We start from the raw sequence: 27,504 nt of genomic DNA on the forward strand, positions 1-27,504 counted from the left end.
ATTTTCATCTTGCACTGAAGTAAAGGCTGCCTGCTAGGTACAACATATTTTAAAAACTCATGTTTGGGAAAATAATAATATATTTTTTAATTTCTCTACATGCTTATTTCAAATTTAAATTAATTATAGTAATTTTGATGTCCTATTGTGCTATGTAACATCTGTCCAAGGACAACAGATGAAAAATAACACATTTACAGTAGTGTTTATTAATGCGGAAACCAACAGCTGTTCTAAAATCCAACTTTAATTTAAAATGTGAAAAACACTGGACAGCGTGTATTAAAAGTGTTGCTACAATAACACAGAATTCATCCAGAGTCACTGAAGGCGAGTCAGGTGCGTGCTGGTGCAGGAGAATGGAGGTGCATGTTTTCAGGCATTGAGTTTGATTGCATGGGTGAGAGAGTCCTCGCGGCACTGCGCCTGCTGATGGATGCTATTCGACACAGTGTGCGTGAGACAGTGAGAGAGAAGAGCAGAATGTGTGGTGGCAGAGAAGTGGTGAGTTTCTGGTCTGACCAGTATGACTCATGCATGATGACATATCGTGGGTTAAAGGTGAGGGTCCCGCTCCAAATGAACAATTCCCAGATCATAAATACTTAATGTCTGAATTTCACTTCCTGATTACGAACACTGATAGAGAATTGGAATTTGGAGTGGGACCGATCCTGCTGGTGCTGTGGGAAAGGAATGGTCTCAGTCCAAGTGTGTATTCCTGTTCACATGCAGGTTTCATTGGAGTGGAGGGGGGGGCAACCTGATAAATCAGTTTTTACCTGCCTTGGGAAGAGGGGCCCTGCCTGTTAACCCCCGTACACTCACTCTCATGGTCTGGGAGTCTCAGGTGTATGCTGTGCCACTGGCTTTGGCTTCCTCAGAGCGATTAGTTTGGAAGACAAGGACTCACCCTCCTCTTCCTCCTCAGCCTCTTGCTCCTCGGCCGGTGAGCGTGTGCGGTGGAGGCCGCCCGCCCGCTGTTTGGCCCCCTGGTGGGCCTGGTGGGAGTCGGGCGACTGGGTGACCATGCGTGAGCGCTGCAGGGCCGTGGTGTAGTCTGGTGGCCGGCGGCCTGTGTGGGTAGCTGTGGACGTGGGGACAGACGGGGCCGGGTGCTGCCCTTCGGCGAGGTCGGAGATGGTCAGGGCAGTGTAGCCGGGGGGAGTCGGGGGAGGCTCACGGTAACGGCTCTCTTTCCGCGCTGAAGGGACACAAAAGAAATGAAGATGCAGATGATGACGGCACTTTTAAAATACCAATGCTTGCTGGTTTTTATTTGATGTTGATTGTAGAGAAATGAAAGGAAATGAAGGAAGAGAGAGAACAAAGGTCACTGATTACAAGGTACAAAGAAATTCAAGCAACAGGACTGTGAAGTTCAGTCACTCACTAATGAGGCCTTTACCCCCAGCGGTGATGGGTGACGGGGAGGGCCGGCTCAGCTGCTTGGCCTCCTCTGACCCGGTGGATGTGATGCTACTTGTTTCTGGGTCGGCATTGACGTCCTTCCCCCCTCTCCTCTTAATGGTGCCAGTATCTCCCTCAGAGTCCTCTCCCCAGTAAGCAGCTGAGGATGAGGAAGAGCTGGCGGATGCCCAGCTCCCCCTGGCCTGGGCTGCCCACAGTGCGGCAGGCCCCCCTAATAAGGCCTCGGGTCCACCGGGAGGGAGTCCTCCAATGCCACCTCCAAGTCCACCTGCACCAAAGGCCAGAGTCTCCCAGCTACGCCCCTGCTGCATGGTCTGGATGTTGTCGTGGGAACCAGAGGAGCAGGAAGTCCAGGAGCCGCGGCCGCTGTCTGCGGCGTCGAGGGAAACGCGGTCGCCCTGATCCTGAGTCAGCTCCTCTGAACTGGGGGAGGAGAGCACTGTAGGGCAGCCGGTGTAAATGCCCCGACAGTCCTGCATCGATGAATATGAACTACCATTTGAGAAAAACAAAGAAACATTACTCCGGTTTGAAGGTCAGAGGGATAAAAGTGATCAGAAAGCAACCAACAAAAAAAGCGTTCCTACCCGAGGCTGTACTGGTCGGGGTCAGTGGTGGCTCTTCGTTCCAGCCGCGGCCCCCCAATGTGCGATTCCCCAACTCCTCCAGAGTGACGGAGTCTCCTCTCCTCCTGGGCCATGTCGAAAGAGGAGTTACTGACGAGGCTGGAGCGAGAGGAGATCTCACTGTGACCGGAGTCTGAGTAGGCGTCTCCCGTCCGGTTGTAACCTGGAGGAGAGGAAGAAGTTGTAAAAGATGTTCAACTTCAACAAAGAAGACTCAAATCCTGCAAGTCCTGACAGTGCTCCATAAAAGCCTCTTCCTAACATGACCCCCTTCATGCGTGTGGGTCTCTGCCTAACTTATGGTGGGTCAGTTTCTTTTTAACTCTGATCATAAATCTCTAATTCACATATCTTATCTCAGTCAGTGTTTTTAAACGAGGCATCACACACGGACTGCAGGGATAATTGCAGAGTGCCATTTCCAAGTCAGCCAACCAACTCTTTAGGGACGAGTGACTTAGATTCTTACTGAAGCAGCAGTTTACTACGAGAGTCAGGGTTTCAACACAGCGCTGAAGAGTGTGGAAAAGTTTAGATAATAAGTGTTGAGGGACTGAGAATTGCACAACAAAGTCTGGGGAAGTACATAGAAATCACTGGTGCTGACTGCTGACACATGTAAGTACATATTTTCTAGTTATGCTGTCATTGTAGCATTTGCTGTAGCTCAGCTATAGAGTCGAATAGCTTGACAGTCTTATTTCTCAGCCACTATCAGCATTAGTCAGCTCAGTAACCGCTTCCATCCCGGCATACGCTTTTGAGTCTGAAGAAAGGAGGGAATGTTTAAATGAAAATGGATTAGGAAGCTGTAACTATAAAGATGTGGCGCAAACATGAGTCAGAGGATGTTTAGCCCCTGCTAGATGATATCAATTCAGCTCAGGCTGAAGGGGACACACGGACTCATAAGACCCTTGAGGTTAATTTAATGAATATAAGCAGCAGCTCTAGAACTGTAAAGACAACAAAGTCCTGTCCTGTAAACAACTGATGCTCTTTGGACTAAATGATGGCGTTTTATCTGTAGCAGAGAACAATGGACTGTAATTATTTATGGTATTTTGCATATTTTTAGGTTGTTTGACTTATGAACTGCAGGTCTTTAAAGTATGTTGTTTTTAGCTTGTATATTTATGGTACTTCTCATTTATATGATGGTTTTATTGTTGGTATGCTGTGTTTGATGTTGCCCTGTCAGTCGTGTACCATGAGTTCATAAAGACAAGCTTCTAGCAACATTTGTTGAAAATGGTAACGTTAATTCTAATTCTAAGTAAACATTTTCTACAGCTGTTTCTAGCAGTTGCAACATGTGGAAGAGCTGTTTTAGTAAAACCACTGACAGCCACTGTGGCTGAACAAAGAAGAAACGCTGGAAGGAACAAAAGCATTCTATGAAAAATATATGAAAACACCAGTGGTTTCTGGGAAATGCAGGGTAAAAGCATTACAGATGTTGTCAAAATCCCAAATCCAAGAACTATTAGGATTACAATTTAAAAGGCTGAGAATGTGTGTTAAACTACATTTAAAAGGCATTGGACTCCAGACTAGTTAGTGCCACGGTTCTCAGGTCTACACAATTCTGCTCACCACCAGACCAGTACCAGTTTACCTGTGGATACAGTGGCTTAAAAGGGGGACCCATATTTCTGTGATCAAGGCCAATATGTCAACAACGACGCTTTATAGGCTGAAGCTGGGTGGGAATTTGGTGGCCTTGGTGTGGCTCCAAGTTCTAGTTAAATAATGTCTTTTCTGTGGCAAGGATCAGAGGACAGGAATTTGATATTTGTTATTAGTGCGTGTTGTCCTTTCCAAGGTAAAAATAATATCCTGCTGTCTTTCCCCTGCAACACATTACATAATCTCTCATTTCTCAATCTGCAAGAGTTTTCAAAGAAACAAAACTGGCACTGAAGAATCTAGGTTTGAAATAAGATGGGTCTTATTATGGAGGAAAAATACTGGTACCCAACAACAAATCTGAAACACAGTGCAGTGCACACTGGCAGCCACCAGGTGGCATTTGTGACACCATGACACAGAGAAGGAGCATGGAAAATGGTGTGAGAGGGAGGGAGGATTATTGGCTTACCCTTCTTGGGTGAGCTCTGGGGGGAGGTGGGAGGGGAGGAGAGCTGGGAGGAGGCGTTGGACACAGTGTCCTCTGGCTGCCTCCGGTGCCTTTCGTTCCCCTCCTCTGACAGAGACAGGATCTTCTTCAGAGACTGAGGGGAACTGGTGCCTGTGGACATTTGCGAGAAGATGAGCAGAATTAGCATGAGGAACACTGCCATTCCCCAAGGCTGCTGGGATGCTAAACTGCATTGTCTGGGATTTTCTTTTTGTTTTTTTTTATTCTTGTCAGACAGCCCCTAGGTGGCAGCACTGTCATAAAGAAGCAGGGAAATGCTGGCTCTGCTATTGTCTGAAAATAACTGGATGAGGAAGAGCGAACAAGGCAATGGTGGCATGTAGAAACAGAGTGAACAGAATCCACTCAATCCATAACAACACTGTTACAATATTATCAACAGAAGAATAACATGCATATCTTCTTTTTGGGACAGAGGATTTAGCTTAAATATGACATAACATGTCCCCACAAGAAAATTTAAGCAGAGCAGTAACTCTAGTGGACTGTACAGTTCAGTTACTGGTAAGGATTGTTGGATATTTTCCACTACAAGAACCGACATTACAATCAATTTAAGTCTACTACTTCAAATAAGACTCTATACACAGCATTTCCAGATCAATTGCACTTCACAAAATAGATTTATACAAATATACAATATATATAAATACAAATACCTCTAGCTCTCCTGCTGAAATATAACTTTTAAATACAAATAAAACTGATATTATATTAGGACTACTAATACTAGTGGTTGGAGGTGTATGTTCAGACTTACAAATCTCATTATTCATAAAGCTTCATCTTTATCTTACCAAAAGGCGGCAGATCCTTGACTGGCACTTTCTTTCGGGATGGGTAAAGGGCCACAGCGGGGACCTGGAGGGCCTGGTTTCCTTTGGCCAACTGGCCCCTCTGTTGGCTGGCAGCTCTGGACACAACTGGGGAGGTGTCTGGTCGTTTTCCACTAGCATTCTTGGGCACTGCAGTAGCGTGAGAAAGTGAGCAAAGTTAGATACAGATTTTCGACTTTAAACTGAGATGTATGTGTATGTAAAATGACTCATGAGAAGGCAGTAATTTGCTGTCTAGTTTAAGAAAAAAGACTAGTAATGGACAGTCAGTAGTTACAGGGATCTAAACTGTATGTTTGCTGGCCTGAGAGAGTCTCTTTGACCACTTGTATCCTTCCTTCTGTCTGTCAGTGAATTAGCAGCAAGTGGTGTTGGCATTAACAATGGAAAACTGACCTAGTGGTTCAGTCATTTTTATTCCCTGCCAAAGAGTCCTTAAGCAAGACTGAGTGTCTTGTTACTCCAGTGGTCCCACCCTGTTTGTCTCTGCTATAAATCTTGGGAACATGTGTGTATTCAAGATAAATATGCACTCAACGTTTAATTCTAAATATATTCTTGAAAAGATTGCTTTGGGGAGGGATAAGACAGAGTTTATCTCATAGACTATATTCATGTTTTCTATTATATGTCTATAATAGAAATAATGCCTATATCCTGTGTTGTTGTGAGTGTCACAAACTCACATGTACTGATGGAGGGTTCACACTGCAGCGAGAGCGTCTGCAGGCTCTCCTCGTTGGTTTCCAGGCTGAGGTTGGACAGGTACTGTTTGACCTTCCTGGCCATCTGGGCATCTTCGTAAAGCTTCTTGGCGTTCAGGAAGGAGCTGCGTCGCACCCGCTTCTTGTGCCCCCCTGTCTGGGTGACGTCGAGCACTGCCGCATTGGCGCTACCCTGGCTTAAGGACCTGATAGCACACATAGGCACCCACGCAGAAACATGGACGTCAACACAGAATGGAACGGGATTTGCAGGCACGAACCCAGACAAAGACGCACAAAAGCAAATAGAAAGAAGAGAAAAAGGCTTATTAACATATTGCTTTAGTGTGTAAATGAGGCTACATTTATTTTATTGTACAGGTAATACTACTGGGCTGCATAGGGAGTATGATATGTAAACTTGGACATGCAGAGAGCAGGTTTGGGCCTTTTTCTTAACTCCAAAACATTCCAGACATTCCAGGCAGCAGAGGGGGGTGAGGGATGATGGCTGTTGTCAAACAACAGGGGAGTAGAAAGGGGGAATTCAACTAGTGTAGCATGGTCATAGTTTACATTTCTGTGGCTTGAGTCAGAGCTGGTAGTAGTAAAAGCTTTATTTGCACACGAGCTCAGTCAAATAATAGTGTTACTCAATGAGAGTCACGTTTGTTCCTATCATTTCTTTATCGTGTTTCTGAAATGGACTGTTTTGCTTCTGACTATCAAAATCAAAAAAATCTGCTATGTGCATATGGATTCCCATTTCATTCAAAGGATCTTTTTCTCATAATTACTACGTCCGTATCTAGTAATTATAACTTAGCACCTCATATTTCCCAGATTAAGATCTCATAATTACAAGAAAACTCTTAACGGTTCTGAGATACAGATCTCGTAGTTCCAATATGGTTTTCTCATAATTACAAGATGTTAAGTCATAATTACGAGATAGAGAAGTCATAATTAGCAGAAAACGTTCCCTTTTTTTCCCCTTTAGTGAATGCAATGTGCTTCCATGTGTTTCCCATTAAATTTCCCAGTAAATGCTGTAAGCACAATAATGTCCTATTTGACCACAGGAATGTAAAGCATGATAAAAAAAAAAACTATATCTGGCTGTTTGATGTACAGATAAAACCTCAAAGACAGGTCAAATTCAGTATGTGAAGCTGCATGCACATTAAGTAAAGCAGCATGTCAATAAAGGTCACATTTGCTCATGTAATGCTGGAATCCAACATTAACAATATTCATTTGTTGTATCTTTACAGTATATGTATTAGTTTTTTTTTTTTTTCCAATTATCTGTGTTTTATTCTTATTGTAAGCACAACATCTATGTTCAGTTTACAGAATGTAACATAGTCCAGTGTAAGCTAATGCTAGCATAAGTGACCTTTGTTTCAACTGGTTGCCCTTTGGTTAGGATCAGGCAGTGTTAGTGGATTCAACTCAAACTGGTTAATGGAAACAAGCTTTCAGAAAAGAAGAAAAGAAGCACACAAATTGCCGTGGTGCGGGGAGGGCAAAAGGTTGTAGGGTCACCGAACTTACCCTAAACTTCTCCATTTCTTCTTCCTAGAGGGTGGGTGCCATGAACAGAGAAGCATGGAGGGCAAAGGGTGGACGAGTAGAGAAAGAGAGAAGGAGACAAAGCTTAGGACAGGAAAGACCACCAAGATCACCAAAGAGAAGCAATTTCACCAAAGACCCACGTGAAAGTCAGAGGAGGAAATCAAATGGTAACACCACTGGGAAGTGACATCATTAGACAAAGACACACTTTCACAGGAGCACTGTGCACATCCTATGCCAACAATGTGTATAGGGAAACAGTTGCCAGAGGAAACAGTTGCCAGAGGGAACAGCTGCTTGACAGAAAAGCGTGATGCAGAAATCTTTACTGGATCTACAGTATGTGAACCCGCTAACCCCTCAGAGCTTGGTTAGTCAGTGAGAGTGCTGACTGGGCCTACAGAGAGGGTGAAGGATCATTATTAATCTAAAAATCTGTCTTTTTTTTTTTTAAAGGAGTCTTACCTGGTCCGGAACATGAGAGCTGGGTCCATGTTGACGGAGGCCATGCGACCAACATGGCGAATTTCTTTGGCAATCATCCTCAGTTTCTCAAAGTTCACCAGGCCATCCACTTTAGAGTCATTGCCTGAGAAATAGGGGACAAAATAATGTGAACGCCAGTTACGCACACATTACATGGCTCACAAAACAAACAGATCAATAGGACTGCAGCAAAAAACACCTAACAGGGCCCTATAAAGCCACAAGTAGACTTACAACTTAACTAGACAGCTGATATCAACACAAGAAAGCTATGTTAATGCTAAAGTATACCTTTGAGATAGCCACAGCTAGCATTAGCTAAAGTTACATCTACCTACTTTTCTCTTTCCATTTCCTGTAATTGTAAAATCTGTTTTGTATCCATCTAATCTATTGTAGTGTATTTATTCTGGCCATCACAGCCTCTACATAGTGGAATTCACAAAATGTTGTGGGAAACTTTTTCATAGCTTATTCATTTAAGACAGTCTAAAAGTAAAAGAGTACGTTGCATCTTTTAGGCATTATGCATGTCTGTGACATAAAGGGGCACAAAATCGACATTATTATAACTTAACTGCCATATCAAACAAATTTTCAGTCACAAGCTTTGTAGAATGCTTCCATATTAGAGGCGGGATTAGCTGTACGTGTTTTTAATTGAATGCATGAATTATACCTTCATGTAGGAAGGTGAGGTCCTTCTTGATGACAGGGAACAGGGGAATGATCGGTGGCTGGAGGTTCTGATTGTTGAGGACATTCCTGTACTTGGCCATATTTCTTGATGGGTCAAAGAGGTCCTGCAGGTCCCCGAACAGCTTCTCGTACTTGCTAGGTAGCTTCTCCCATGTTCCCCTCAGCCTGGAGACTGGAGCCAGGTTCAGACCACTGTGGGTGGGAACATATTAAGCATGAGTATGGGAAATTCATGCTTAATCTGGCTTAGTTTATTAGGTCCTCTTATTAGTTTACTTATATTACAGCTAAAAATCATCAAATCAATCAATGAAAAGAAAAAAACACAACTGAATTTGTGAATGAATCAAGACATCCACTCATAATTCAAAATGTAAGACCATGGCACAATTAACTACACATTCATTATTCCCCAACTCACCTGATGATGGCGAACATGGAGTTGAAGTTCTTGCACTCGCGGCAGTGCAGGGCAATCTTGATGAAGTGCTTGATGGTCTTCATGCGCTTCAGCTGGTTTGGCTCCCGGGTCACCTCTGTGGCCACCCAGAAGGTCTCGTGGTTGATGGCCTCCTCAAAGCGTTTCAGGCTGGCCGAGCCCGTCTTGGAGCGCAGCTTGTACAGGTCATCGATGTATTCAGTGGGCTCGATGGCACAGAACAGTTCAAAGGCCCGCATGGAGAGCTGAGTGGCAACCTCCACTGTGCTGAGCTGTAACAAAGAGATCTGGCCTTCTCGCAGGAGGTCCTGAGCGTCCTCGTCGGAACATAACGTCTCCGTCTCCATGTTGCTCTTTAGGTAGTATCTGATGATGGAGAAGGATAATGTGTGGTTTGTTTTACTTTTTTTCTAGTGTTGACAGTTGATTCAATGAGTAGTCAAGTAAATCAACTGAAAATTAACTATTTTGATGGATGGATTAAGCTTAGCTTTTTTCCAGTGTGAGGATTTACTTATTTTCTCTATCTGATTACATTCTAAACAGAACACATTTTACTTTTTGAGTGTTTGCTGGACAAAACAAGCAATTTTAAGCCAAGAAGGGAAAACAATAACACTAATAAATAAAGGTGGCACTTAGCACATTCAGATGAAGATGTCATTACCTGCCACTCAGTTGAATCCTGTCGGCTAGTTTAGACAGCTGGTCTGGTAGCCGCCTCTGTTTAATGACGCCCTCTGGTGTGACGGATACTTCACACAGTGAATAAGCGTCTGCTGCTGCAGTCAGGGCAAACTCCCTGATAGCCTGGGCCACCACCTCCTTAGCCGTTGTGTCCTTCCCGATCATGATGTATCGAGACTGCTGGTCTGCCTTGAAGACTCGTAATACCTGGTCCGACATATCTGGGGATGCAAAACAAATCATGAGGATAAATGTTTAATTGTCAGCATTGTTTTTAATGTGAGCAATGAGCTGTTTGAATCTCATTATGCAAGTAACACCAAGGATTTTCTGCTGTTTCCTCCCCCAAGATTTATCAAGAGCCAGTACATCTTCCCAGCATTCCCTTGGAGCAAATAGACACCGACATATTTGGGATGTGATGGATCATTCATTAGTTTGATCAAAGACACAACTCCAACAGATCACATGATTCAAAATCTCAAATTACTAAATCAACACCCATGTGCCCACAGAAAAAAACATCAGCAGTCAGTGCAATGCTGTTAGCTTTACTCAGCGCTCACAAGCATGAATGCAGATTAATTGAGTTTATGTTACGTGTACAGACTTCAGTACAGCAGCTGATTAATGTCTGTAAGTCTGACATAGAGGCTGACAGCATTGACAAAGACGTGACTGTGCTAGGAGAAGCAGGATCATGGGAGAGAAGGTACTCACTCAGTATGACTGGGGCTGGACGAGCACAAACAACATGTGATGGACAGGAGTTAATGAAGACAGAAATACTGATTTTATATTCCTATCGTTGGCTCTATATAGTCAGAGTAACAAAAATCAAAGTAGGGCTGGATGATGATGATACATGTTTTATATGTGTACTGTAGGATGGGAGAAATGGTTCATACTGTAACATTTCTGGTTACAAGCCTGTCAATGAGCAGGACTTCCCTATAGCAACAAGGATTTACAGAATTGCTGCATCAATGTGATGAGGTACCTTCATGTGTGAGGTTTTTATTTACCGCTCTCCAAAAAAGGGCTTATTCTATCTTCCACTGGAGTCTCAATCAAGTTCATTTTTGACCTTGTAAAGAAATTCAAGGTCTGTGTAGTGCTCATTTTTTTTAAAAAATGTTAACAGCTACTGCGTAGTTCATGTAAAAGTTCATGTGAAATGATGGAAGGCTACTAGAACAGGTTCTAAACAGAACTGAAGGTAAGTTTGTTTTTCAACTGGTTTCTAATTGAATATCCAAAAAATTGTAGCACATCACATCTATACCAGTGTCATGATATAACATTGAATATGCTGTGACTTAAGATCCATATTACTTCCTAAAGGTAATAGTATTCCGTCAAAATTTAGTGTCTGTGCTCAAAAAGACCTACTTTTGGGGGTTTCTCTATATTAAAATAAAACATTTCTAGAAACAAGTGAAAAGCCTATTAAGGGCATGAGAAGGTTTTAGCTGCCACTAATGGAAATTGGTCATAAAAAAACGTTTTAATAAAAGACATAATGTTATGTTTTAGATCTTATTAGCCAACTGTGATGTCAGATGCTTAAAGAAACTGTTCAATACACACCAGGCTGGTTGTTGAAGTCGAGGATGCGATGGTGGGACTGCAGAAGGTCTGGGTTTGAGGACGACAGGTTTCCACTAACGGGCAGAGGTGGTGGGATCTGTTTGGACTGCTTCATCCCCACAATGCTGTCGTCCTGCGATTGGCCCACGCAAACGTCACTATGGAAACAAGAGGGAAGGTATGGGAGGGGTGAGAGAGCAGTTCTATCAACAAAAGGCAGGGGGCGATGTTAGTGTTGGCAGGAGCTGGAAGCTGTGGACGCCTCTGACTGTGCAATCCATCAACTACATTCTGCCAAGAAATATACCAAAGTTTTTCACCTGATACTGGGTGATTGGTGCTCTCACAGGTTCACATTTGGGTCAGTGAGCAGAGATATCAATTTGAGATCTGCACCTGGTGCTAGATCATTAGAATAACAAACTGAATGAGAATCCCACTGTCATCAGGAACTAGTTTCAAAAACTCACTGTCATCAGCTGCAGGCTGCTGGGGCATCAGTACCTCCAGTTAATTGCTAGAAATAAAGAGCACTTCCACTAATGTCAAACATTTTTTGTAAAATGTTAATACTAGGCTTATAAATCTTCAGGGAAAACGAGCAGTGGCACTACCACGCACAGCAAAGCCCACGTATTTTATCAGCCAGGTGATTGTTTAAACCTTCATCTAGCAACTACAGTGATAACGAGATGAGGTGCATCCAGATAAGTTGGATTCAGCTCAGCAAGTCATTGATTGATCAATCACATGGTGTGTTCGCTTTGCATCAATCAGAGCAGCATGTCGCAATGTGAGGAAAAAAGGAAAACCTTGTGAGTTTTCACAATTTTGGAAAAGTAGAAACAAACAGCCCAATCAGTCGCAATCAGATGAAAGAAGGAAATCAGTGCTTCCTCTCTGCACACAGCACAGGATTAACCAAAACTTGAAAGGAAAGTACAAACTGACTCTCCAACATCACTCCCAAGACTTTCTCTCTCCCAAGCCTTTAGTATATTTTGGAGATACAACTATCCCAGTCCTGCTAGTTTGGTGAATAAGCATTCTGTCTACAGTTTACGGACACCATCTAACATGATTATATGGTATTCAAATTTAAATCTCAAACATTTGCCTCTATATGCCATCTAGAATTGTGAACATGGAAAGCTTTCTTGTGCAGCTTTTACAATCACATACAATAATGTTCCTGATAATAAAGGTTGCTATGCTATTTAGGTCTTATTACTTGTATGGTTTAGGAGGCAAGATGCTGGTGAGTGTCTTGTCGAAGATCTTCTTCAGCTTGTTGCGTCCTCCCACCGTGTTGGTCTTTGCTTTCTTGCTGACCTTCTCCAGGCCCATCACCTGCTCCACGTCCACTGCCAGGTCAGGAATGGAATAGCGGCTGGCCTTCTTGATGTCCCCGATCTTTGGAAGGTGGGGTGCACCGTTCTTTCTGTCATGTTCCTCCTCACCATCCAGATCGTGGTCGTGTTCTGGCCTGGTTAGCAACTCTTTAAACACTAGACAAAAAGAGGGAGGAGACAAAAGATTGGTAAAGGAAGGAGAGCAATATACTACTACTAATGAAAACACTATAAACATAATTCAAAATGATTGCTACCAACTCTCTCTTTTCTTTTGTAAAGTGTTGAAGTACTTCTGTCTCTTTTATTAGATAATAATCCCCTAAGCCTCTCTTGGTTTGAATGATTGAGTTTGGCTATACTTGATTTAAGACACTAGTTCCCAACCCTTTTGGTTTGTGACCTCTTAAACCAAACAATGTCTACTTGCGACTTGCTGTATTTGAAGTTTTTGAGAATCTTAAATCATTTCATGAATTCACAGGAAAGGAGAAAAGGTTCAAGAAAGGAAAGTAAATACTTTTCCTAGCTTTTCTCTCCTGTTAATTATCTCACAGCCCCTCTCCACCCCCAGGTTTGGAAGCCTTATTGGCTAAACCCTCACATTACAGCAACACATGAAAAACCATATCTCCAAAAAACTTTACCTAAAAGGTTTGTTTTCACAGTTATGGACAAGTGGGTGTTGTTCTTCAGAATCTCATTGGCTTTGCTGAGCTGGACATTCTCAAAGTTCTGCCCATTGACCTCCAAGATCTGCAGAAAGAAGAAGGGAGAAATATATCAGGCACATTTTTACCAAACTGTACACCTCATTTGTTACCAACAATAGAGTTAAACAATGTGTTTGAGTGGTTAAGTGGGTGAATCTCAGCAGGACTTTGCCTTCTGTGTCCTTCTCAAGAATGTGATACTCAGCTTTTGTTTCTCTTTATCTCAGTAGAGTTAAATAAATACTAAGGTGAGTGGGTACTCTCTAATAAAAATGAACCAGATCTAAAGCTACAGCTACTTGATCCAAAGTTACGTATGTGGATTAAGAGTCAAACTGCTGCACTGGGGGACAAGAAAAACCTGCCAGTGAGTGTGTTTTCTGCCTCAGGTGTCACATCGCCATGTCAAACCGAATGCCATATTGGATATGTGCAGTAAAGTGATGAACCTTGAACAAACAACATATTTGTATCTGGGGAAAAAGGCAATAAACTCCAATCCTCTGGCATGTTATACCAAGGCCTTTAGTCCAACACATGGTTTTGACATTAACAGGTCCCCTTTTAGTTGTTTTTGTTTCAACAGCTTGACCTCTCTATATGGGCCGGATATTTGCATTTAACACAATCTACTAACCAGTCTTTGCCACTTCCTCCTCAGTGGAAGAGGAAGTCACCTCTGACTGCAACATAAGTACAGGTCATCCTCTGCTGACTTACAAGACCAAATGTGTTGGGATCAGCAGCGATTAGTGAGACGTTGCTTGGAGTTAACTACTACAGGGACTACTGCTAATAGATGACTGAACAAATGGCACTAATACTAAAGCTCTGAAATGATAAGTCCTGGGTGAACTATGATAGTAACTGAAGCTATTATAAAATGGAAGGTGTGCGCGGGTATGAGAGAGTGAATGCTTCCAAGGATGTCAGCTTCTCCGCTTCCTTTTGGGGAAACAGCTGCAGGGGATGTTTGGAGTCAAGAGGGCTTAACTCGCATCCAGACACTCTCAAGATGGTTTCAAGGATTAAGGGACTTTGCTTAAAGCCCAGAGGACTGCCGAGTGTGAAAATGGTTGAGAAGTCAAGATGCGGGGAGAAAGCCAACACAGGGTGTAACGCAGCTACTGGCAAGTTCAATTTAAGACTTAAAAAAAAAAAAAAACCTTTAATGATAGTTAGAGCAAAATGTAAAACCAATTTCATAACAAAAAATGAACTTGTGTGCTGGTCCGTGTGACAGGAGTGATTTCTCCTCACAATTGTAGCCTACAGACAAGACTGTGGCAGCTGCATTTATAGTTTTCATCCCTACAGTTTAAGAGGAAATCCCAAGACTGCAGACACTTTCTTATAGCAGAAGCAATGTATGCTGTCTTGCACATGAAGAGCCAGATTTTATTAGTCAATTAGATGGCAACAAAGATAATGTTATGGAAACTGGTGGAAGTGTCTTTGAGTGAGAGGAAACATATTCTGCAATGACGGTGAAAGTGGTAAAAATGAAGATATCGTACCTGATCTCCACGCTTAAGGCCAACTTCTGCTGCCTTGCTGCCAGGCTCCACAGCATCAATGAAGATGCGGAACCCTTTTTCCTGTCCTCCGAGTAGGCTGAAGGCCAGAGGAGAGTCCCTGGACGGCTTGGTTAGTGTCACCAGCCGCGGCTTGGCTTTAGCAGCGCACGCTATATTTAACAGTCTTAGGTGCCCACACATTTTCTGGAAAAAAAATACAACAGATGTGAGAAAAGTGCAATAAATTGATGCACAAAACACATGTTTGCATGTGGTTAATCCCTGCATAGTTACTATACTTACTTCTTTCTCCAGATTGTTTTCAAACTCTTCCAGAAAGTGAGTCATGGCAGGGTCACCCTCAAAGTCATTGAAGTGATTGTTTACCCACAGCAAGACTACCCGTGTAACCTGGAGGAATCACATGATCAACACAGGTCAATAGACAGTTTACCGGTTGACTAAAAGTGTGCGTCATGTAGCTTACATCCTGTTCTAACAGTGTCTGTGGGTTCATGGAAAACCTCCACTTAAATGTGTCATCATGCCTTCACTTCACTAAGTGTGTCATCATTCTGTCCATGATCAAAGTTATTTCATTAGTTCATGCAGGTATACGGTGGTCCTGCTCCCGTACCTTGTCCCTGAGACTGGGGTCGTGGAACCACTCCAGGAGCTTCTTGCCCACGACCATGGGGCTGGAGAGGAAGGTCCTGTAGGTCAACAGGAAGTCCTCGATGTAGGTGGGGTCCACCACTGAGTGTTCCTCCACCAGGTGCATGGTGAGACGCTCCGGTGTGCCCTGAGGTTTAAAATGATGGCATTATTGCGTTATTGCTGCAGCAGTTAATATTTTGGTTGGCTGTTCAGGGACTCTAGTCTCTTCTGAGCTGTCCTTATTTGTTTTCAGGTTTAAGGAAAACATAAATCAAAGTAAAGCTGATTGGTCACCTTGATGACGATGTGTCCTTTCCTGGTGCCAGTGCGGTCCAGTTCGCGGTGTTCCTTCACCATAACAATCTCCCCTTCCTCCTCCACCTTCTGCATGTTCTTTTCTACTTGGTTGAGGATGCAGCAGTAGTCCTGCTGAGCTATACACACAAACTGGACAGGGCAGGGTAAAACAAGAGTTAGAGACAGATTTGATACATTTTGACACAAAAAGTATTCATCATACATGCTGAACAGTATTGTAGTTACAGTACGTATACATAAGTTATTGGATTGGATCCCCCTAAATACTTGATCTGTTAGTGCCTTCACACCAGATTAAAAGTTAAATTAATACGACTAGAAAGAAATTCTGCATAGCAACTAAGCTACTATCCCCACTGATAAATTATGAAGAAAGGGATTTCATTAATTAAAAGCATTTCAGCAACTAAGCCTGATGAGTTCAGCTGCTGAAAATTAAAAAGACATGTCTTTACTTTTTTTTCCATTCAAATTTATTTATTTGTATAGAGCCAATTAATAAATAAAGTTATCTCAGGACACTTTTAAAATAGAGTAGGTCTCGACCGTATAAAATAATGGTCTATTCCTGTTAAACACATGAGCTGGCCTATTCTCTTTCAAAATGGTTGTGGATGCTATTGGATGCTATTGCCCAAAGCTACTTTCATTGTCACGAGTGCAAAACTTGTCTGCAGGAATGAGTTTAATATCATGAGACGTCAGGGTTCCTGCTTTGCTTTTCAAACTGGGATGTGGATGAAATGGAGCGATAAACCGTAACCCACTGTCACTACGCAGGAACATTTCCAACAAAGAACCTACCTGGCAGTCGTCCACCTTGGTCTTCATGACGCCCTTCATGTATTCCTTCTCCATGGTTGGTGACACCCCAAAACTGTTCCCCATGCACAGGATCTCTGTCCGGCTTTCGGGGTACGTCACCTCCACTGAACCGTTCAGGATCACCGACCACGAGTCCAGCTGGAGCCGAAGCACATGATTGTAGTAGTTAGATATTGGAAGGAGAAAGTGGAACAAACAAAAAACAAACAAAACATTGGAAAAAGAGAAAGAAAATAGACTAACAATAATGAGTTTGTAGATCACATTAACTTCAGTCAAGTAATATTCCAGCAGCTGGTGTCCCTTAATGAGTCAAAGATATTTATCAAGAACAACCATATGCAGAAACTACAAGGGGACTGCTGCACTAACAGATGGGTTTTTATTTTCCTCAGAGGGATACAGCAATAGCACAGGACCTAACTAGGATAGGGAGTTGCAATAAACTCAAAGTATTGTTACAAGTAATGCGCGCTTGATCTGAAATAAGGAAATATCATATTTTATCCTTGAAGGGGTAAAAAAATAGGGACATTTTCAAGAATTCCTGAGAAGCTTTCAGGAGAATTTTTGAGATTCACAGATTTTCCCCCTGACAGCAACAATAGGTTCAATGAACCCTGAATTCTCTATGACCGGACATTTACTAAAGTGATCTGGCCTTCAAGGCAAGCTCTGCTCTTTATTGTCTGGGTGCATCATAGCAAAAACCAAGCAAATTGCCTTCATTGAAACTCATGTTGCGTCTTTACCAGAGAGAGAGAGAGAATAAGTGATGCCTGCTTTAGTTGCCTAAGGGATCTTAGTAAGGCCCGGTGATAAGGGTTGTCCACCATTCCGACTTAATAGAGCAGAAAAACACATCAAATGGAAGGAGAAAGATTCACTGGTGTGAAGAGGTGAAGCTTAGATTTGGCTCACACACACACACACAGACACAGACACAGACACAGACACAGACACACACACACACACACACACACACACACACACACACACACACACAGAGCAAGACAAAGTCACGAGACAATACACTAACACGCACCTCCTCTCCATCATTGAGAACGATGGTGCCGGCACGTTCGACCACAGCGAAAACCATGACGGCGCAGAGTTCCCTCCTCACTGACATGGTCATGTTGGCAAATGCTGGCAGCTGATGCATGAACTCCAGTAATTGCTCTGTGAGAGGGACAAGGAGAGACAGCGGAGGAAGTAGAGGAGGTTGAGAAAAAGAGCAAACAGAGTGACACACAGAGGAGACAAAGAGGACAGGCAGCGCTGCTCTTGGCAAGTCTGCATTGCCCTCACTTCCAGCCAAGAAGACACGAGCTGGAGGCTGAGCATCAGAATGGATCATCACCACAGTGAATAGCCAACAGAGGAATCATTATCTGGAGAATGTAAAGCCAAATATCAATTCCATTGATGTAAACTTTCAAGGCAAGCCAAGAATAATTGCTGACACTTCACTCAATGACCTCAGTGTGAGTAATAGAAGTTCAATGCAGACATTGAAGCTGAAATCATATTTAGTGCTCTGTTGAGCATGATCAAGTTTAAAGGGTCAGTTCAACAGAGGACCCAAAAACATATTTTCTGACTTTGTTGCATGGCATTTTATTTGTGTAGCTAAAAGCATTGACAACTCGAAGATATTCAGTTTACTGTCATATATAGCAACAAAAAGCAGGAAATCCTCATATTTGAAAAGCTGGAACAATCATTCTTGCTGACTAACAGAATTAATAAAACATTTGAAAAACTTTGGACATTTGAAAAGTGCAACCTGGCTTTTCAGAAACAATTTTCCTGTTACTCTGGATAATCCACAGACCTCGCTGTGATCAGTTTTTGTAGGGACAATTTCTTCAACAGATAGTTGTTGTAGCAAAAACTGTCACAGTGAGGTCCAAGTGCTATTTTCCATTGTTTTCCGCAGCATATACAAAATTCTTTTCACCTCTTTTGTCTTGGGGTGATGACAGATATTTCCAAGCAGGATATTTTAAAACCTGGGCACATCAAAGCAAAACTACTGTATGTGCCAGGCTAGCTGTTTTTTTTTTTTGTTTTATTTGGGTGAAAGGATTTAATATTGGGTGGATTTGACTGGGTGTGGCATAAAGGGAAATGCTATGTATAATCCAAGACCCAAGACTTTCTGCAGCACCCTACACTGAGGTCCTCTCTCCAACCAGCCCCTCCCCTCCTGGCTTGCCAGCAGCAGTCTGGCGTTCTGGCTGACCTGTGCTTGCCATGGCAACAGCATCGTGTGTGAAGCTGCGGAAGCACTGAAAGTTTAATGTGCTGGGAGAGGTGAGGAGAGGATGTGCCGGAGTGACCTAGAAAAGCCTGGCGGCAGAGGGAGGGGTGTGCCGCGGGGGGGATCAGCGAAGACCGTGGGGGAGGGGGAGAATGGTTGGCACTCATTCTCTGCATCCAGTGCATCTATCCTCCCCCCAGTCCACATCTGTAGCTAAGCTCTGAGACTGTGTACTTTTTTTTTTTTGAAAACACGCCTATCATTATCATTGGAGTCGAGTCATAGCTTTAAGGGATATGATACTGCAAGCCTGATGTGGCTTTGAGAATTACTCGAAAGCCTACACTGTAAATGAGAGCAGGAAAGCAAAACAAAAAGGCTTCAAACAAATGTAAATTAAAAAAAGAAAGGAGGGTGTGGCTTTTGTAGAGTGCTAAATTATTCTAATATTGGGACAAACAGTACGGTCTCAGCTGGGGAAAACACTTTGTTGTTTTTCACAGATATCTTTGGAAACACATCCTTCTCTAAAGTCTTGCAAAGATAGCACTCTAAGGCATGCACATAAATAGACTGGATATTTTTAAAAGTTAACACTGCATGGCAAAATATCTTTATTTATAATAGTGCTATTCAAGAGCTAACTGAAACACAAACACTGTTCCACATTCACAGCACAAAATTAAGCCCCTGACTGGGTGCTCACCTATGTCGTCGTCGGTTCTGTCCATGGGGTCCTTCTCCAAGCAGTCCCGCACAATGTCCCGGCTCATGAGGGGGTCCGACGCTCGCTCGATGTCCTCCTCATCGTCGTCCTCCTCCGAGTCGACGGCGGTCTCAGGCAAGCCACTCAGGTCCATGTCACCGGGTTCGTTTTCTGTGGCCTACAAAGAGTAAACAGATGAGAAATGACTCAGTTATCTACGATTAAAGAGCAACAATGAGGGATTTTGGTGTTCCCATCCAACATCAGCAGTTGGCTGTCCAAAAGTAAAGGTTCAGATGGACCAGTATGTCCATCTATTGCAACGTCTTTGAGCGAAACACCGAACCACCTACCTGCATGCTCATTACAAACAATCCTTGAGACTGTCAGCTACATGCCTGAAAAGTGAATCAGATGTTGGTACCTGCTTACTAAGCCAGTAACCAAACTCATGTTCAACGGTCAGAACTCAGTGAACTTAAACTCATTTGTAAACAGCCAGTGTAAAAAAAAAATCTGCATAATAAGGATGCAGAGGTGGAGGCTGCAGACACACACACACACACACACACACACACACACACACACACACACACACACACACACACTGCTGAAATCATTTTACAGCACAAACATCAGCTGCGACACAATGCATTTCCAACCACAAGCAAAAAAACAGCCTCTTTAAAACTGTTGTGCAGATTTGACCCATTTCAGGAAATAGATTAGAGGTATACAGTACAGTATGAGAAAGACAGGCATCAACACTGCATACCAAACAGTCTGCTATGCATAATAAGAAGCTAATTAACAACTTTCCTCCCCCCCCCGCCTCACAGCCAGATCCTGTTCTTTGAAAGCACAAGACGAAACATGTGTGGAGCTGGGAAAATGAACTGAGTTGAAGAGCAAATGTAATTCAATTACTTGTGCAGGAGTGATATTAATGGAGTTCCTCTGCTATCATCAAAGAAAATATTTCTACAAATGACAGAGGGGCCCATATTGCCTGGTTCCTGCTTGCACAACATGAAACCTTCACACTGAACAAACCAAAGCAGTTGGGAAAAGGGACTACAAAGCATCAGCCCTGCTACACTGCCACAAAAACAAACCTTACCTCAATATGGTACCCCACCTCAAGCTTCTTAGTAGAAAGAGAAGAAAAGGTTGCCTTTGCAAACTGTCCGCAAAATCCCAGAGCCAGACGCATCTTCACCTCCCAGACTGTCAGTCTGCTTTTAATTTTTCAAGGCTCAGAGTCCCCGTGCCCGGTCTCTCACAGAAGCCCTATGTCATTTCTCCTCAAACGCCATGTGCAAAAGGCTCATTAATGATTCAGGCCAGTGTCTGAGAGGCCATTTGGGCGTCACCGGTGCACACACCCTGGTGGGCGGGGCAGATGATCTGGGTGTATGTGTGAGGCCTTTTCGACAATGGAGAGTCACAGATTCAATACTGTAGAATATCTTGCCTCAAAATAAAATAAATCAATAACAAGAGTAGATGCACAAAAAGAAATCAAGAATCAAAACGGAAGGACCAGCTCCATGAATTTGAATAGCATTCCCTGGGCACCCTCTGTCCTAAAACCACTGACCGTTGCATATTCATTGCTCATTTTCTACAGATGGACAGAGGACACACAAGACAGGTTCACCACACTTGTTATCTGCAGTAAATATATTAAGGAACAAACATAAATCAGCAAGAGAAGTGAGGATGCCTATTCCTTCACAGATGCCACAGTGAATTCATTTGCTTTTAACAGGGTGCAAAAAACACCTAACATGCCACATTGAGTATAACTTGTTATAACTGGAGATCCAGCGCGCTGTATTTAAATACAAGTTGCCCATATGCCTTTGTATTCCTGCACACGCTCGTTTTCGTGTCATCTATGCATCAAAAATCCATAAATGTGCAGTAAGCATTAAGAGTCAGTGGGCAAGACAGGTACTGTTAATATTTCATCACGGCTATTCTTGGATCAATGCTTTCAAAGTCCTTCCGAAGGACCAATTTCATGATTTATTCAGACACAAAACAGTGCGCCATGTTGCCGGTGACGTGAGAGTGATGTGGGACTCATGGGGTGCTTCAATTGTAGAGGCCAAAGGAGGCGGTAGAGATTAAAGCAGCAGGGCGGACCGGTGGTTAAACTACTCACTGCCTTCCATCATAAATCTGTACCCCTATCTGCTCAGCAACTCTTTACAAAGGCATAAGCTAAATGTAGAGTAACGCCGTCATATTTCTTAGTACCATCAACTTCCTGTGGTCTCAAGTGTAAAGAACCATGTCTCCCCTGATCCGTTAATTCAAAAACACCCGAAGTGAACACCACAAACATCGCTACTGAGCTTCTATGCCACATTATTAATTCTGAAACCTGCAGGGTGCGAGTTCAGCTAACAATAAAGAAGTAATGTTGCATAAAACAAACAGTTTGGGGAATCCTGCTGGGTACCCTAGGATAGTAAGACATGAATTTGAATCTCTCTCTCCATTTTTAATGTTTGCATATTTTAATTTAGTGTGCTGAGTGCGAGTGGTCTACAAGTTAGGGAAGGAGGGCTTGTCATCAGAAGCAGTTCAACCCTGCAGACTGGCTGATATAAAAGTGAGACAACTTATCTCCTTCATTTAACAACTGCCACTTAATCCTCATTACAGGGATGGTGCAGTAGTAACACCAAGCAGTCTTTAGATAAATCTGAGCAGTAAGGAGATGATTAAGAGGAGAGGGAAATAGAAATATTTCAGCAAAATGAAATTATGCTATTTTCTTTTCACCCATTCCTGTGAATTACAGCATCATTGTACTTAAGTCAAACAGTCAAATAAAGCTAAGAAAAACATACTTTTTCATTTAAACGTATCACAATACAAAGAAATATATATGCAACCAGTTACATGCGTGGTTGTAATTGATTAGGGACTGGAAACCATTGCTGTTAGAGCAGGTAAACTGTAGTTTAATTGAAACAAGGCTGCAACCACGGATTATTTTCATTATCCATTAACCTGCATATTATTAGTATGATTAGTATTAGTATAAGTATTAGTAGAACAATTTCCCAGAGCCAAAAGTGTCTTCAAACATTTTCAAATTGTTTGTTTCACCCAACTACAAGTCCATGCGCCCAAATATTCAGTTTACAACAGCAAATCCTCAAATTTGGGAACCTCAAACCAGCACATATTTATTTATTTTATTTATTTATTTATATCTATCAACTAATTGTTTCAGCTCTAATTTGGACAGCAACACTTGGGAGTGTGAAGAAAAGTGCACGGAAAATACAGCTTGCATACTAGTCCCAACAAGCACACATAAAAGTAGATCACCAGTGAGCTGAGCAGACAAGTTTGATCACATGTGACATTGAGATTGAGACAAAGCAATTTAAGGCAAGGCGACTGAGTAGATATAGCACTCAGAGATGGAGCAGCTGCTGCTACAAATAGATTAAAGGTTGTTAGAGTTAGAGATCCAGCAAAGGAGGACAGAGAGACTGAAGGAAGACGAAAAAACAGGACAGTGTATTTCAGACAGAGAGAGGGAGAGAGAGAGAGAGAGAGAGCGAAATCAAGACAGACACAGAGCTGCTAGCAGATGGCTGTAAGACCAGGATCACAGACTGGGGACAGTAGAGCCTGTTCAACCTGCCCCAGCCAGCCACAGCATGGCCAAACATACACACAAACACACCCGCTCATACAGGCCTAACACACAATTAAAGAGCTGTATTCAAACAATTTCATATAATTCTCCATCACACACAAACACAAGCCAAGAAGAGAGGTCCATACAACGTAAAATTATTCTGACTGATGCCCCCGAGTACAGTCACAAGTGCACACACACACACACATAAATAGGCACACAGCAGGTGACAGTATTAGGAGCCAATAGGGTGGGTGCTCTGTGTTAAGAGGATTAGTTGCAGGGTTTGGGACACGTCCACAGTCACGAGATTGTGTGTGTGTTCTTTTGAGCTGAGTCATGTTTTATTTACCTCTTGGAGGGGGGGGTTGATGTAATTTTTTTTAATGTTCCTTTATTCTTTAGTCAATGGTACTCATGTATTACCTTAGTCACACCCCTAAACACAAAAACATATTCTGCAAAGTCTATGTAATATTTTAGTATAAAAAGCGACTTATCACAGGAGACTGTACGTCACAGCTCCCCGGGAGTTCTGTGCTTCTGCTTTGAGGTGACGAGAGCCCGAGCTGGAGTCAGGATGTAGGCTGGACCACCTGCTCGCAGCCACCAGCCTGTCTGCTCGTCTCCCGCTGAGCAGTGACAGTGTCCTATTAGTGTCTTATAGCCTATTTGTCTGCCAAGCTTTTACATTCTTTCCCAAACTCTCTTGTCCTATTTAATGAGCCTAACCTGCAGTCCCAGAGGTATATTTGTCATTCCACCAAGGAGAGTTTTACCACTTGGGCTTCAGTTCAACCATTTTACTTTATCCACACGAAATTATCCTGAGATTAGGTTAGAAACATTGGCTAACAGTTGATTTTATACTATGCATTGTTAACATGTCATGTAGAACCTCAAAAGGCTACTACTCTACGACTACTTCTCTTGAGATTTACAGAGTGACCTGCACAAAATAACACCTCTTCTGTCATTCCCTTGAAGGAATAGTTCTTGCTTTGTAGTTGAGTTGGATACAAAGATTAGATGTGAAGCTAGAGCCAGGTACTGCCAGCAGATGGTTAGCTTAGCTTAACGTTAGCACAAAGACTAGAAACAACTCTGTTCAAAGGATTAAAAAAATCTCCCGCCAGCCACTGTAAAGCTAACTAATAAATGTGATAGATTGTGTTTCCTTGGTACAAAAACCTGACGAGAAAAAACAAAAGTGTAAAAATGATTTCAGTCTAAAATAAACTAAGCTAAGCGACTACTGGTACTAGCTTCTTATTTATAGTACAGACATGAGAGTGCTAGGTCTCCTCAGCTAACGCTCAGAAAGAAAGTCAATACATGTTTTTCTCAAAATGCCAGAACCTTCCTAAAAGTGCTTTCACATTTAAAAAGGTGAAAAGAAATCCAACTGGCTACTGAACGACGACAACTGGGGGAGTTTGACTTCATCTACAGGGTGTTAATCTAGTTAACAACCACACCTACTGAACTATCCAGGGGAGTCCAACCTGGGGATCCAGCGCCAGTGGTGGGGGGGGGGGGGGGTACTTACCTGGTAAATGTCTGACAGGCTGCTGCTTCCAGAGTCGCTGGTGATACTACATCCTGAGTGGCTGGAGGAGACGTGGGTCACCTGTGGGTGCAAGCCGTCGGCCAGGTGAAGTCTGCTGAAGTCTGCGGGGAGCTGCACATACACACACACAACATACACACAGATGGTCAGTATCAGCCAGCTCAGCCGCCACCACTGGTCAGTGGTCACTCACACTAACACCCATGCTGACTGCCAGACGTGTTGAAACGCACTTTCACAGTGTGAAATAAAAGGCTTCTCTACTTAAGCATCATTGTATTTATTTCATTTCCTTGTATCTGTTTCCTATTTGATCATTTTATAATGGACACAGTAATCCTTGCCCTTACTACAACTGATTAAGCAAAATTTGAACTGGACAGTCGATGTTTGAATTGCAAATTTTAGATTTTTTTCGCACCATTTATACACAAACTACAAAAAAATATTGCCTCTTTAATTTTAATTGGAAAGTAGCCCAAAAAACACAAAAAAAGTCTATTCTGTTGATATTCCACAGCTGGGATAATGCAATGTTAACAGAACAAAAGATATTAATTAGTCCCACTGCAATAGCTCAACTTAACACATAATTTCTTATCAAAGCAAAGCAAAGGCAGAAAAAATAAGGTGTTAATTAAATCTGACTTCCACAGAGTCTGTCAAACACATTTATCAAGTTTAACACAACATAGGACTGAATAAAAAAGTCTCCTCCTCTGCGTGTCAGTTTAAGAGCACACTAAACCTGCTGTCTGTTTCACATACAGTCTAACAGGCCTCAAGGACCTCAGAGTCTCATTGTCTAAGTGACAAAGTAACAGTTCAACTGGCATATTGAAAAGTGATAATCTTTAGTGGCATCTTTTTTTACAGCTCCTCATAGCTCCTGTTAGCTGTTAACTGCACGGGAACTTCCTTTTTAAGAACCGAGGAAATCGACAAGAAGCACGGCATACATCAAGGAAACACCCTAATTAAAACTCACATAACCTAAATGAACACCAGGCAGTAAAGGGGGGGGGGGGGAACCCCTCTGAGTAATTCATACTGTATAAAGTAACAGAAAGCCCTGCTGTAATTAGCTATATTGTAAATGAGCCAACCCACTTCTCTATGGAGATGACCCTGAAATGTAAAATACATCAGAAACCCCCCGCTGACGTTTCAAGAGGCAGATGAACAAAACAAAAACAAGTATAGCAGTTAGTGGTTTATATGAACAAAATGCTGTATATATATATATATATATATATATATATATGTGTGTGTAGTATTGGAGCTTTAACGATAAGTCAATTGACAAAAAATTAATCTGCAACTATGATACCTGATGATCGATTAACAGTCAAATTTCAAGCAAAAATGACAAACATTTGCTGGTGACAGCTTCTTAGATGTTGAGTTTTTTCCACTTCTCTCTGGTTTCTAAATCTAGTAACTGATCATGTGGGGGTTTGGGACTGTTAATTGGAAAAAAACGAGGCCTATGAAGCCAATGCCTTAGGCTCTGGGAAATGATACAGGGCATATTTTCCAATCTTTTACAGAGATTTCATAGCCCAACGATTATCGATTAACTGAGAAAATAATAGTGATCTTAATTTAGCTATTAATCATAATGTCTAGGTGATAGGTAATCACTATGAAATTATACAAATAATGACAATAAACCTCAGTAATTGGCTACCTAAAGCTGTTTACTTAAACCACATTAACATTAATTTGCCATTTGTAACTGTCAAGCAAATATTATGGTTTACAATCTATATGAACAAGCATTTTATATATTATTTCAAATGTGCAATATATAGTGTTACCCATCATATCTGACTACAATCCCAGAGGGGTGAATTATGAATTTAATCAAACTGCGTAAACTGGTTCACAGGGTCTATAGCCGTGAATATTTTATAGCTAAATGTTTTATTTACCAATATATATTTGACAGTCAGCAGGGAGACCGCTCTGAGCCGCTTCCAACTCCACTTCTGGCTGTGGCAGATCATCAATATTATATTTTTACACCTAAAAGTCAAATGTGGCTGATTTAACTAGGCTGGCCTCATTCATCATATGATATCAGAGCTAAATCTAAGCATCTAGAGAGTCAGTTTACAGTTTTTTTTAACATGCTGTATGATTTCAGATGTGGATAGTAAACAAGATTTAGAATTTTATTTATACATGGTGATTTTAAATGTTTCTTCTGGACAGTAAAAACTTTTCACTCAGCTTTGATAAGTGCCAGTAAATAAAGCCCAGACTATATATTTCATAGGAAAAAAGGACAGAAGCTTTGCTCCAATAAAACATGATGTAGGTGTGATATTGGACAGATTGTGCAGCCAGGCTTTTAGCTCTTCTCACGTGAGCTGTTAATGGTAAAATGGTCTCTGAAGTACAGTAGTCTGGGTGTCAGTGTCATCTGCCTCAAATTGTGCTTTGGGCTGTAAATAACTACACTGCCTCAGACAGTTTTTGGAAATCAGCCTCAACAGTGGCAAGACTATGAAGTCGCACTTGGATGACAAATGGAATAGATTGGATAGAAATACATCTTTGGAAGTTAATTTGCAAGTAAATGGGTTTGAGCCGTCATCCGCTCTTGAACGTACTCTAAGAAAACGCCCGTCATCATAGCTTCTGAAGCACTCATCTGCATTACAGCTT

General features: G+C 42.2%; 1 protein-coding gene across 14 annotated transcripts in view; it reads right to left on the reverse strand.

Moving 5' to 3' along the window:
• rapgef2b (Rap guanine nucleotide exchange factor 2b) overlaps positions 1–27,504 on the reverse strand; it is a 106,640-nt gene that overhangs the window by 3,393 nt on the left and 75,743 nt on the right. For 4 of the 14 annotated variants that reach the window (XM_051420652.1, XM_051420647.1, XM_051420658.1 and 1 more), the window contains 23 exons: positions 24,811–24,942; positions 19,592–19,769; positions 17,665–17,801; positions 16,599–16,757; positions 15,771–15,923; positions 15,457–15,621; positions 15,123–15,230; positions 14,820–15,023; positions 13,237–13,345; positions 12,469–12,745; positions 11,238–11,395; positions 10,368–10,382; positions 9,628–9,868; positions 8,943–9,326; positions 8,502–8,713; positions 7,802–7,925; positions 7,316–7,339; positions 5,741–5,964; positions 5,016–5,183; positions 4,159–4,308; positions 2,019–2,220; positions 1,394–1,923; positions 783–1,204 (listed from right to left, as the gene is read on the reverse strand). In XM_051420652.1, the coding sequence (XP_051276612.1) occupies positions 831–1,204; positions 1,394–1,923; positions 2,019–2,220; positions 4,159–4,308; positions 5,016–5,183; positions 5,741–5,964; positions 7,316–7,339; positions 7,802–7,925; positions 8,502–8,713; positions 8,943–9,326; positions 9,628–9,868; positions 10,368–10,382; positions 11,238–11,395; positions 12,469–12,745; positions 13,237–13,345; positions 14,820–15,023; positions 15,123–15,230; positions 15,457–15,621; positions 15,771–15,923; positions 16,599–16,757; positions 17,665–17,801; positions 19,592–19,769; positions 24,811–24,942 (4,428 nt within the window). In that variant the 3' untranslated portion in view covers positions 783–830. The remainder of the gene's footprint in view (positions 1–782; positions 1,205–1,393; positions 1,924–2,018; positions 2,221–4,158; positions 4,309–5,015; positions 5,184–5,740; positions 5,965–7,315; positions 7,340–7,801; positions 7,926–8,501; positions 8,714–8,942; positions 9,327–9,627; positions 9,869–10,367; positions 10,383–11,237; positions 11,396–12,468; positions 12,746–13,236; positions 13,346–14,819; positions 15,024–15,122; positions 15,231–15,456; positions 15,622–15,770; positions 15,924–16,598; positions 16,758–17,664; positions 17,802–19,591; positions 19,770–24,810; positions 24,943–27,504) is intronic. The other 10 variants (XM_051420657.1, XM_051420656.1, XM_051420661.1 and 7 more) reach the window with 6 other exon arrangements.

The sequence above is a fragment of the Dicentrarchus labrax genome, unplaced genomic scaffold (genome assembly GCF_905237075.1).
Source record: "Dicentrarchus labrax unplaced genomic scaffold, dlabrax2021, whole genome shotgun sequence".
Classification (NCBI taxonomy): domain Eukaryota; kingdom Metazoa; phylum Chordata; class Actinopteri; family Moronidae; genus Dicentrarchus; species Dicentrarchus labrax.